General features: G+C 37.7%; 1 protein-coding gene and 1 long non-coding RNA gene across 2 annotated transcripts in view; both read right to left on the bottom strand.

The window, feature by feature from the left end:
* tgm8 (transglutaminase 8) overlaps window positions 1–5,804 on the bottom strand; it is a 13,838-nt gene extending 8,034 nt beyond the window's left edge. Inside the window, exons 1-6 of the mRNA XM_035661255.1 lie at window positions 5,717–5,804; window positions 3,560–3,730; window positions 3,099–3,353; window positions 2,218–2,336; window positions 937–1,065; window positions 506–683 (exon numbers count right to left, since the gene is read on the bottom strand). Of these exons, the coding sequence (XP_035517148.1) occupies window positions 506–683; window positions 937–1,065; window positions 2,218–2,336; window positions 3,099–3,353; window positions 3,560–3,730; window positions 5,717–5,741 (877 nt within the window). The 5' untranslated portion in view covers window positions 5,742–5,804. The remainder of the gene's footprint in view (window positions 1–505; window positions 684–936; window positions 1,066–2,217; window positions 2,337–3,098; window positions 3,354–3,559; window positions 3,731–5,716) is intronic.
* A 2,383-nt stretch (window positions 5,805–8,187) lies between these two features.
* Window positions 8,188–11,433, bottom strand: LOC118328209. The gene is made up of 2 exons (XR_004796731.1): window positions 9,964–11,433; window positions 8,188–9,578 (listed from the first exon to the last, which is right to left on the bottom strand). It is a non-coding gene; the product is annotated as an uncharacterized LOC118328209 (long non-coding RNA).
* Window positions 11,434–11,480: the final 47 nt, after the last annotated feature.

Here is an 11,480-nt window from a genome sequence, read left to right as displayed (position 1 = left end):
TTACAATCATATAAAACTGAGAAGTGGCCAAGGTCTTAAACCCTGTAACACCCAGGTCTGCAGCCTAGTGTTTTGAGTATAATCTAATGATAGATACAATATTCATGGGAAGTTTCATAGTATTGTAGAGTAAAGTTTTAAAATCCCAGAGGGACAATTTGACCTATTTACCTATTTTTAATTATAGATAAAGAAAAGAACAGTAATAAATACTAAAAGGTGTACAAGAGAGCCAGAAACTAAAAGACCATCCCGTCACATCCACAGCTTGTTACAGGCCAAATGACATTTTATGTAAACCACAGTTTAGATGGAATTAAAGACTTAATATGTCTGTTACTGCCTCCTCCTGACTGATCAATAGCAGTCTGTGCATCCTGCTTGTGGAACAGTGGGTGGTAATAGGTTAATAAATGGCTCAATAAAACAACTAATCAAGTATAAAAAAATGTGTCTGTCAAGTTTGTGATTATTGACCCATTATATCTTTACAATGTTGCTGTACCTGAACACATCACACCGGCGAACACCCAGCACTGCCCGTACTTGACCGACTGGCAGCCGGTTTGTAACCACTGCTTAAGGATGGCGTGACTGCCATTCCAGTGAGAGGGTGCGACCCCACCCCAATATGGACCTCCCCATCGTCCCGCCACGACACCATAGTCATCTTCACTGTTGATCTGAAAGAAAACAGACAAACAAGGAAATTCTCAATCTCATAATGTTGAAATAGGAAATTACGACTTTATTCTGTCAGATTTGGAATTTTTCTCTCCAAAAACCTTTTTTATTTTTTTAGTTTGAAAACTACATCATCTACATCAGCGTTCTTCTTCTACGTCACTTTATTGGCACATTGCAAACATTTACAAAACACTACCGCCACCAACTGCCAATATTTAATGTATCTTTAAAGCACAGAGTGTGTCCTACCATGGCGCTGACCACACGGCCGACGTAGATGGGGTTACAGCGAGCAGAAGTATCATCAGCTGGGTCCTTAAAGTGTTTGGGGTTGAGGTCCAATATCCTCATACAAATGTCCACCATGCTGTCTTCAAACTGTACAGAAGGAGACAGGAAAGGTTTCTCTTAAACAGTTTTTTATTCATGGCAGTACAGTGGTGTTTAACTGGAGATGGGGATAATTTTTAACCTTTAAAAGAGCATTGTCTGCTGTTCGCAGTATATTTGAGCAGCAGCTGTATTCATACATGGAACTGCAAGTCCTGGATGATAGTAAGTTAAATCTCTTTTGAAGCAAATAATGGCCATGAAGATTTTAAATTAAATTTTTCATTTAAAGCAACTGAATATGTAATTGTAATTTCACCATGACTAAATACTTAGAGGACCAGTGTGTAGGATTCAGTGGCATCTAGTGGTGATGGTGCAGATTGCAACTAACTGAACACCACTCACATCTGTATTTGACGACCTGGGAATGAGAACAGGCTGTGAAGGGTGTAGGAGAAACTACGGTGGCCACTGTTTGGTTTGTCCGTTCTGGGCTACTATAGAAACATGGTGGTTCAACATTGCGTCTATGGCTAAAAAAACTTATTTTCAGGTGATTATATACTAATGAAAACATAGGCTACCTATGAATATTATATTCTAGATCCAAAGAAAGTTCAATCTCAATTGCGCTCTTTGACATGTGTAACATCTATATATATATATATATATATATATTGGCATTCACAAAGTCAGATAGAAAATTCAAACATTAAAAATGTTTCAGCACTATAAATGTAGGATCATTTAAATTTTAACATTAAGAAGTAGTGATTCAATTTTAAAATTAGGTATTACATTTCTTATAAGATTAACATCCTTATGGATTACCCAGTAAGTAAAAGTAAATAACCATGATCATGTATCAAAAGATAAAGTAGTAGTAATAGTAGTGTAGAGTAAAGCCTTAATATCCCAGAGGGACAATTTGACTTATTTAAGATAAGATAAGATAAGATGTTCCTTTATTGATCCCCCTTAGGAGAAATTCAAGATTGACACAGCAGCATAGGGCAATGTAGTGTGAAAAAGAGTACAAAAAAATATCACAAAATAATAATTATAAATAAAGAAACAAACATTAATAAATACTAAAATGTGTACAAGAGAGCCAGAAACTAAAAGAGACAATTATTTCAACTGTGCTGACTGTATATCAGGTTGTGTGTGTGTGTGTGTGTGTGTGTGTGTACGTACCTGTCCAAAGTCCCAGCTCATAGAGGAGATGTAGTTTCCACTTCCTTTGTATATGATTCCTTGTTCATTCATCACATACTCCTGTCTCTGCTCCTCGTCCGACAGAAACACCCAGTCATCTACAGAGAGAGTAAATTAATGCAGACAGGCAGACAGGCAGACAGACAGACAGACAGACAGACATGCAGAGTCCTGCATCTAAAATCTTTTTTGGCCCAGTATGTAACATTTATAAGGATCTATAGGCAGAAATAGAGTATAATACTCATCTGTGTTTTTTTTTCACCTGAAAATAAGAACTGATGTGTCGTTAAAGAGCGGGTCCTCTTCTACGAAGCCCGCCATGTTGAGCTGCCATGTTTCTACAGTAGCCCAGAACAACAAACCAAACACTGACTCTATATAGGGCCTGCACGATAATCATTGGGCATAAATTATTGGTCGATAAGGGGAAATGTATATTAATACAGGTATGTATTATTTTAATTATAGCCGATAAATTATTTAATCTTGCAAAACGTTTGATAGGCTTTATGTTCTATGAAAGCCAAAGTATGTTTGTGAAGTTGAAGAATCAGAGCTGTTTTTGTTATGTTAAAAAACTAAAATATAGTTAGATTTGATTGGATCAGGGTTATGGAATATTAAATCATCCATCTTTATCTGTATCAGCCATTAGAAGCAGAGAAGTTGTCGTACTGGATAAAAATAAATCCATATCGTCCATCCCGAGCTTAGAAGGGGAGGGTAAGGTAAAGGGGTTCTAATCTACAACTACACCAATGGAAACCACAAAGTCCTACACACTGGCCCTTTAAGTAAAAGTAAATAACCATGATCATGTATCAAAAGATAAAGAGACAGACAGATAATCAACCTACCGGGGCACCAGGGGTTGAAGAGCACCACCAGCTTCGTCAGCAACAATTCCTCATTCTTGTGTACCGCAGTCAGGAGGTACTCTCCTACTGGGGTGTTAGCTGGGGGGGTAATAGTCAGGTTCACAATACCCAGTAGGAGGGAGGAGCTACTGTTGAGCTCTGCCTTCCACACCGCCTTTGCTGTTGGTGAACGCTTCACGGCATTGGGGACACTGAAGAGTGACATCGTCCCCAGGTCCTCGGATGGATGTTTTCCTGTAGAGAGGAGTCACTGAGGGAGTCAGACACTCATTTACGGTTGTAACAATACTCTAAATACACTGACTGAACCATCCAGGTAAAGCAAATCCCTTGAAAAGACCAAGAATCAAGAATACTTTGACACAACTAACATTGTAGAGTCTCAGGACTCAAAGATCTGTTCTCAAGCACCTTAACTATACATTTAACGAAAGACCAACCTGTCACTGCAGCGAGAAGGAGTGGGTGAAGCTCAGGTTTGAAAGGTTGCGTCAGTTTAAGGGTCAGGTTGAAGGGCTGACCTCTCCTCACAATCAGCTGATACGCTGTGATTTCATTGGTGCGGTGTTCAGTGTTATTGGTCTTACAGTGGAGGTCCACGCCCTTATAGACTGAGAGAAATAGAAATATTATTAGGATATCTGGAGATTAGGTCACAAAGAGAGATAGTAACCTTGGAAAGTTCTTATTCCTAAAATAAATAGATTTATTAGTAATATTTAACTACATTACTTTCCAGTTTTTATACAGAGTAAATCTCCAAGTAAAAAAAAGCAAAGTCTCATTCACCTATGACATAAAGAAAGATAGTGGCCATCATTTAGTTAGTTTGCATTGATAAATCAAATATAAGATCCCCTCCAGACATTTATTAAGACATGCAAACAATAATGTGTGTCTGATATGTTTTTTCTGTAACAAATTTAAATCCTTAAAATGGCCTCTACTGCTTCTTCTACCTCATAAAGTTTTCTTGCTGGACACAAGATGTCTCCGCTGTAAAGTCCATTCTCAGTGTCTGTTCAGGTTTCTACATCACACTTGTACAAGTTGCAAACTGAACCAGGACTGACTTATAAAGTATTTGTGATGTCACAAATCATGCTCATAGGCCATGCCCCTTCAAATTTGACGTTCAATGAGCTCAGAGAAATTTTCCACTTTCAGCAGATAAATGTGAAAACATCTTTCAAGTGTCAAACTGCACAGACATCACACCGTAGGAACAAGAGGAAAAACATTTTTGACTGAATGGGTGCTTTAATGTTTCCATGACGATCTCTTCCATGTCCAAAACTTGTGTACAAGGTAAACATCAAATATGGATCATGCAATTTTTATAGTGTCTTACAAAGAACTGTAAAAAAAACCAACAACAATATATACATATTTTTGCATGACTGAACTTCATAAAGCATCAAAACCAGGCTTACTGGATACATTCAAATCAAAATAACTTTATCAGTTAGGAACTTTACTTGTGTAAAGGCATCAGTGCATACACAACACATATTCAGACAGACAACCAACAAAGAGTAAACAACATTATTCATATACATATTTAAAATACTGGTTTTATAATGTTTATAATATTATTTTTGCATTTCATATTTTCATATAATATACTAGTGTGCCTAAGAATGTCCATAATAAGTCATATATTGGGTCAAGTTCATTATGCATTACGTTATAATTACATAATGAGAGGGGCTACCGAGTTCAGGCGTCCCGGTAATGCAGGAGCTCATCGGGCTCAACTGAAGGTGTGGAGATTCAACCCAGCAAACTGGCTTAGCACGTTGAAGGTTAATGTGCAGTGTAAAGAACCGACAGAAACTAAGGTAGGGTGGAGAGTAGGTGACAGGTACAAATATGTAAACACACTCACCGAATTACGTGGTGAATAAATATGTGTGTGTGAATAGGGCAAGACACAACAGGACGGGTACAGTAGGAAACCACACATTAAAGTTCAGCTGTCCACTTTTCCTTTTCAACCAGCTTGTTTTAAACGCTGCACTCATCAACAGTTTATACCGACAGATAATTATCACCTAACAGTCGCCCTCGGCTCTACGGCCACCTGCTGCTCATCGTTTTGGTTTTCCAGTCTACAAATGTCCTGTTTCCAGCAGAAAGCAGCTGAACAAGGTTTGCCCACTGTCCACTACCTGCTGAGCACCAAACCGCAGACAGATACACTTAGATAAGATTTAATGTAGCAGCTAAAGAGCCAGAATTCTCCTCAGGTGTTGTGTGTGTGGTTGTGTGTGTGTGTATGTGTGTGTGTGTGTGTGTGTGGTCTGTTTCTAAATGCAAATACCTTTTTAAAAACCTAGAAAGGTGACTAGGAACATGTGATCCAACAGAATATTGAACTGTATTAAAATGTATCATGCCCCAAAATGTATTTCTACTATGCTACTAGTGTATGTTTAAAACATAACATAACCAAACACATTTCATTCATTCATTCATTCATTCATTCATTCATATACACTTAGTCTCACTGGATGCAGAGACCCACACAGGACAACATACAATGATAAAGTTACCTAAAACTTCTGGCTGGTAGTTACTAAAATGCTGGTACTTACTAGATTGTTTAACTTCCTCCGTCATCTTTCCAGAACTTTCTCTCTTACAACAGCAGATAGAAGGACAGTAAAATGCTCTCTGGTCAAGTCAACAGCACACTGACAGAAGACTCCCTGATTGATTTAAATAGACCTGCCAAGCCCAACCCTGTCTCACACACCTCCCGCAACCATGTTTAACCATTTCCTGGCAGTGTAAATGCGGCTGTAATCAGACTATAGTCGTCTCTACACAGCATTTACTGTCTTTAGCTTGTTACAAATGTCTAATATTACGATTGCATTTTAGACTGGCTGCTGTATGCTACTCATCCAAGGTACTGTGGCATGTAAACATCTGATCCAGGTCTTAGACCAGTGTGTGTCGTGTGTGCAGGTGCTTCCTCTACTCAAATGTGTTAGCAGTTATAGGTAAATATAAATGTTTATGGCGATAAACACTAAATGTAATGAGCATCTACACCCTGAAGTGAAAGCCAGACACAGTAATCCAGAGGATAAACTGTATTGTTGCTCGTATTGTACTGATCAGGTGAATCCAGCCAAAGTGAAAAAAATTAACTAAACTGGTTCGTCCTGAACTGTTGAGGAAACTCAGTCTTGACTCAGAAATAGCAGGGAGCGGCCGAGATGACAAAATAAATCAAAGACAAGTGTCTCTATTAGATGTAGAGCAAAATCAGTACTGAATAAATAAAACATTATTTTTTGCTTAAATGTATTTGACTTTTATGGCAGATGCTCATTTTGAAGGTTGTTTTTCATTTCCAGCTATCTCTTCTTCTTGTACATAAGAATGACACGTACAGATTTTATCTCTTATTTTAAAGGGCATGTAAGGCCTTTGTGACTTTTCAACAGATTTACTCAGCTTCCCTGAATCTGTGGAACATGTTAGTATCGTTAGTTAGTAAGTTTGAATCAAATTGTAATTTTCCAAGTAAAATCTTTGAGCATCTCTTTTCTTCCTTGTACTGAAAATCGTCATTTTTTGGTGGATGTAGCAACCACCAAATTATATAATAATAATAAACCTTTTAAGTTCTTTTTTTTTATAGTATTATAGCTATAAATATGTTAATTCTGAGACTGTTTTGTTCATAGTTTTCTAATAACTATAGCAACTGCTGACCCAACCCATATCAATTTCAGGCTTACCTCCCACCCATTTCTGTATTGAGTATACAGACACACATCATTTAGTTTGTTGGAGACAGTTACAAATAATGGCACACCTGCTCATCCCTAATTTTTATGTAGGGAGTAAAAGTAAAAGGTTGTCAGAAAAATAAATACTCGAGTAAAGTGCAGATACCTGAAAAAACAAAACTTCCTGTCGTCATAGAAATCCATCAGATTGGGCAGAAAAAGTTGCCTTTTCATGTTGGTGACCTCATTATGTGACGTTTTAAAAACAATAAACAGTATTCTGCTTCTTATTACCTCAGTGATTTGTGGTTAGATCGCTTCCAGCTTGAATTACACAACTTCTCTTACTACTAAATAACAGCGAGCGACGCTGTGATGTGATGTAATGTTAGAAAATGATGGAAAACTTTTATCATCACTGAATCATTTTAAACTGACAGTTACTTGAATGTGTTGTATAGGTGTGTGTATAGGTGTGTGTTTGCGATGATGGATAGGGCAGGGCTGTTTCACTGAGTGTGACTCAAGTAACAAGTTTCTGGATTAGTTGATGTAGTTGCTGACAACTTGACTTATAATAACGACATGATAATGATGACATATATAATCGCGTAGGCCTCTGCAAGGGTTCTTACATTCCTGGACTTATAATGACATGATGATATTACATTTGCAAGGAGTTTAACATCAACTGCACAATAATCAAGGCCAGAATAAATATACTTAGTTGTTCTGATCTGCGTTGGTTTCTGTGTTATTGATTAGTTTTTATTTGACTGTGAACATGAACAGGAATCCAGTCCAGTTTGGATGTCATATTGTCCTGAGAAATGAAATGTCCTGGCTTCTATTAAATCATCCCTTCTGTTGTGTCCATTACATAAGCGAGAATAAATGAGAAGAACAGAGTGTTTCCTATGTGTATGTATAAATAAATAAAGCCAAGCTTGGTTTTCTGACTTATTGTCATTATGCACTCATTAAACATAATTGAATCAATCTTTTCTCATAAAAACAAAGGTTGCATCTTATTTCATCTGTTTCATAATGTTTCTCTCATTGTGAAACACCGTAAGTGGGCATATTTTGTGCTGCATGATTTTCACAGCAGTTACTCTTAATCGATGCCTCATCCACCATCTTCTCTGCATTATCCACAAAAATTAAAATTGCTCTATTTCTTTGGGTATAATTTAATAGTTTTACCCTGCAGTCTCCAGCAGATCGAGAAAAGTGGCCATGTAAGGTGTCACATTTTAAAGATCACTAATGTTTCTTGATCTTCAATTCAAATTCTCCCCAAAAAACACGACAAGCTGTAGTTTTCTTTTTACACATCATTTTATTGCTGTATCATTCAGTTCTCCTCTCAGTTATAATTATAATTATTTATAATAATCTATTCAGAATAGATTCTGTATATAATGTCTGTTGTTTACAAGTGTGTAATATTCAGTGACATCTACCAGTGAAGCTGCAGATTCCAACCTTATGAGTACAGCTCAGCTTTCTAAGCATGGAGGAGAAACTACAGTGGCTGTGTATGTTGCCTGTAGATAAAAGCAGCTTATTCTAAGGAAACAAAACATTCTTATTTTCAGGTGATTAAACACTAATAAAAATATATATAAAAATGAGGTTGAATTCCTTCCAGTTCATAACGAAAGGTCGTCAGCAAATAAACCATTGAGGTACCACTGATGCCGTAGTTTGTAATTTTGGATTGCATTACATTCAGAGGAATTTTAGAAATCCTGCCAAAGGTTCATGCTATAATTTCTTTGTGCTGCTCTGTGGCTGCAAACATCGCAGTTCTCTTTACACGCTTGTGTTCTTCAGTGTGAATTGATGTTGTCTCTAGTTTATGTCTCAGGTCTGTAGTTCAAACTCATGAAATAAACCACACTTGATGTTGATGTTGATGTCACGTGTAACTCCAAGTTGTCACCAATGTACAATATGGCAAATTCCTCTTATGTGAAGACTTAATTCTGATTCACAGTAAAGTCAGCCAACACTGTATACTGTAAATGTAGTATAAAATTCAAAGGTATGTTTTCATTAGTGTATAATGACCTGCAAATAAGACTAGGGGAGTTTCAATCTGTACCTACACAGCTAGATGCCACTAAATCCTCCATACTGGACCTTCAATATTTGCCAACCTGAACTTCTCTATGTGCGAAACCTTCAGGCGGCACATACAAAGCTGCAAAACCACAATTTCTGTCTTCTTAACCTTGAAGGCTCATCAATTAAAGGCTATTAAAGAGATGTGCTTGTTATTTTAATTAACCCAGTCGTTAAACTGTAACACAACTGGTCCTGGAGCAGGTTGTTTTTGTGTTTGGCAAACAGTCAGATGCAGATTAGACTGTGTAGACGAGATTATTGACCTGCGAGGGGTATTCAGGGTTACATAATGAAGCTTCTTTCCACAGCAGAGCTTATGCGAGGACACGAGTCGCTCCCTTTATTTCTAATATGTTGTACATGCATGTGCTTGTAAACACAAACAATGTACTCAATCTCTCACACTCACACACCACTCTAGGCATTCATTTCACACACTGGCACATAAAACCACACACACTCACACACACACTAGCTGTCCTGCTGTATAAGGTCTTTGGCTTTTTGCAGGTTGTGATCGACGGCTCCCTCTAAGAACTGAACCCAGGTCAGCTGGGACTCCCCGCACACATGACTGGACCTGTGCAGGGAGGAAAGGAGTGGAGTGTGTAAAAAAGAAAACAAAGACAAATAACAAACAAAGACAATAGAAAGAATATTGTACTTGCTGAAACCTATTTCTGCTGATCACCCACTCCCCTTCAGCCACAAAGAGGAAATGTATTTACACACGGTTGGAAGTGAAGTGAGTTTTGTTTTTCCTCTGATCTGATAAGATCTGCTGATAAGATGACTCAAACTTTCTCTCTAACACACCCAACATCTTTTCTCTGGCTGTTCCCACTGTCACTGATCCTTTCTTCATCGACCCACTTTAACTTTACTTCAGCACTGGGACTCAAAAGAACCATCCCAGTGGGTTTTTGCATGTTGTTGTGGGTGTGGGCACAGTGGGTGAATCTTACCTGATGATCTCCAGAACCTTCCTTAACAGTGCAGCCACTTTAGACACCTGGAGGGGAAAAAAAACATGTTCATTTATTATTTATTTAAGATATTTATACATTTATGTTTGGAAGAATTATATTTACAACAACAAAAACATTTGTACTCTTTAAATTTGGACATTAGACCACAGTTCGTGGTGAAACTGCCCGGCTGGGATGTGCAACTGGATTACTCACAGGAGCATCTGGCACAGTCACCAAATGTGGTTTTACTGAAGAACCAGCTGCAACTTGCCTTTTGGCTTTCTCTCAGTAAAACTCAGTAAAACTGTGTCCTCATCTGTTTGATGTTTGATGATGACATAGAGGACAGCGGTGTAACTGTAAACGGTCTTCATTGGAACTACTTTCTATAGAAGAAATAGTCCCTGTAAAAACGACTGACAGCATATTTTGTGGATGATCCTGAATAATGTGAACATTGTTTCTAGAAAGTGATGCTGCAGTTTAATGTTTTTCGCCATTTTTAGAGCAAATTAAATTCCATTCATCTTAAATAAACCAAAAGTAGTGTCAAGATACCACTAGAGAAGAGTGAGAAATAATAATAAGTAATTTGACGTAAGTGAACCGAGCCAAATAAATCTTTTTTCTGAATTCAGAGATCTGCCTGTACATAAAATAACCACCAAGCAAATAATTACTGCCAAGAATAAGAACAATCTGTAAGAGTTATGGCTGCAACTTATGATTATTTTCATCATCAGTAATTGGTCAGTTAACTGGTTAATCATTTAGTCTATGAAATGAAAGAAAATATCCAACACAATTTCCGAGACTGTTGGACTGCTGGACTTCATCGGTCAGGATAACGGCACTGTGTGAACTGAAGATGATCAGAGCGACAGGGTTTCCTACAACACAGGAACAGCACAGTCGGAGGCGTTTACTTACCTTGCCGACATGCTGAGTTTTAGACCCACATTTAAAGTACATGTCGTCACAAACCCTTCAACTACCCAGAGGAGTTACAGCTAACACACACAGCTCAGCCTGAACCACACGCTAACATTATCAAAAAGTCTATTTTACTTAACACGCACTAAATTATCATATTTAATATTTACCGTTTGATCATTTTTGTGCTCCACCGTTTTATTGTGTTTTATTTTTTCATTTCATTTCCTCATGTGAGTCAATAAAGGTCTCGACTGATGTGCTGGAAATGTGTCTGTGTAAGTATGACTCTTCTGTAGACCTGTTACTGTACATGCAAACACATTTTTACGCAACAGCAGGGAACACAGGTCTGAGAAAAGCATAACATTCAAATGATCTGACTGACCGGTAATCTGAGTAACCTGTACAACGAAACTGGCACTGATACAAGATCAAGTAGCTAAATAATAAAGGGGAAATAATCCAGATTACTGGATTTGTAGTGACTTGTTTTATTAAGAGCTGGAAACTTTCTTTTAACCTCTGAACTTCTGACTATGTTTCATTAGTGATGACGCATGACGCATGTCGCATGT

This window comes from Morone saxatilis, unplaced genomic scaffold, assembly GCF_004916995.1.
Source record: "Morone saxatilis isolate NCDOM2014 unplaced genomic scaffold, NCSU_SB_2.0 Contig18, whole genome shotgun sequence".
Taxonomy (NCBI): Eukaryota; Metazoa; Chordata; class Actinopteri; family Moronidae; genus Morone; species Morone saxatilis.
This window is presented reverse-complemented; position numbering and strand designations above follow the sequence as displayed.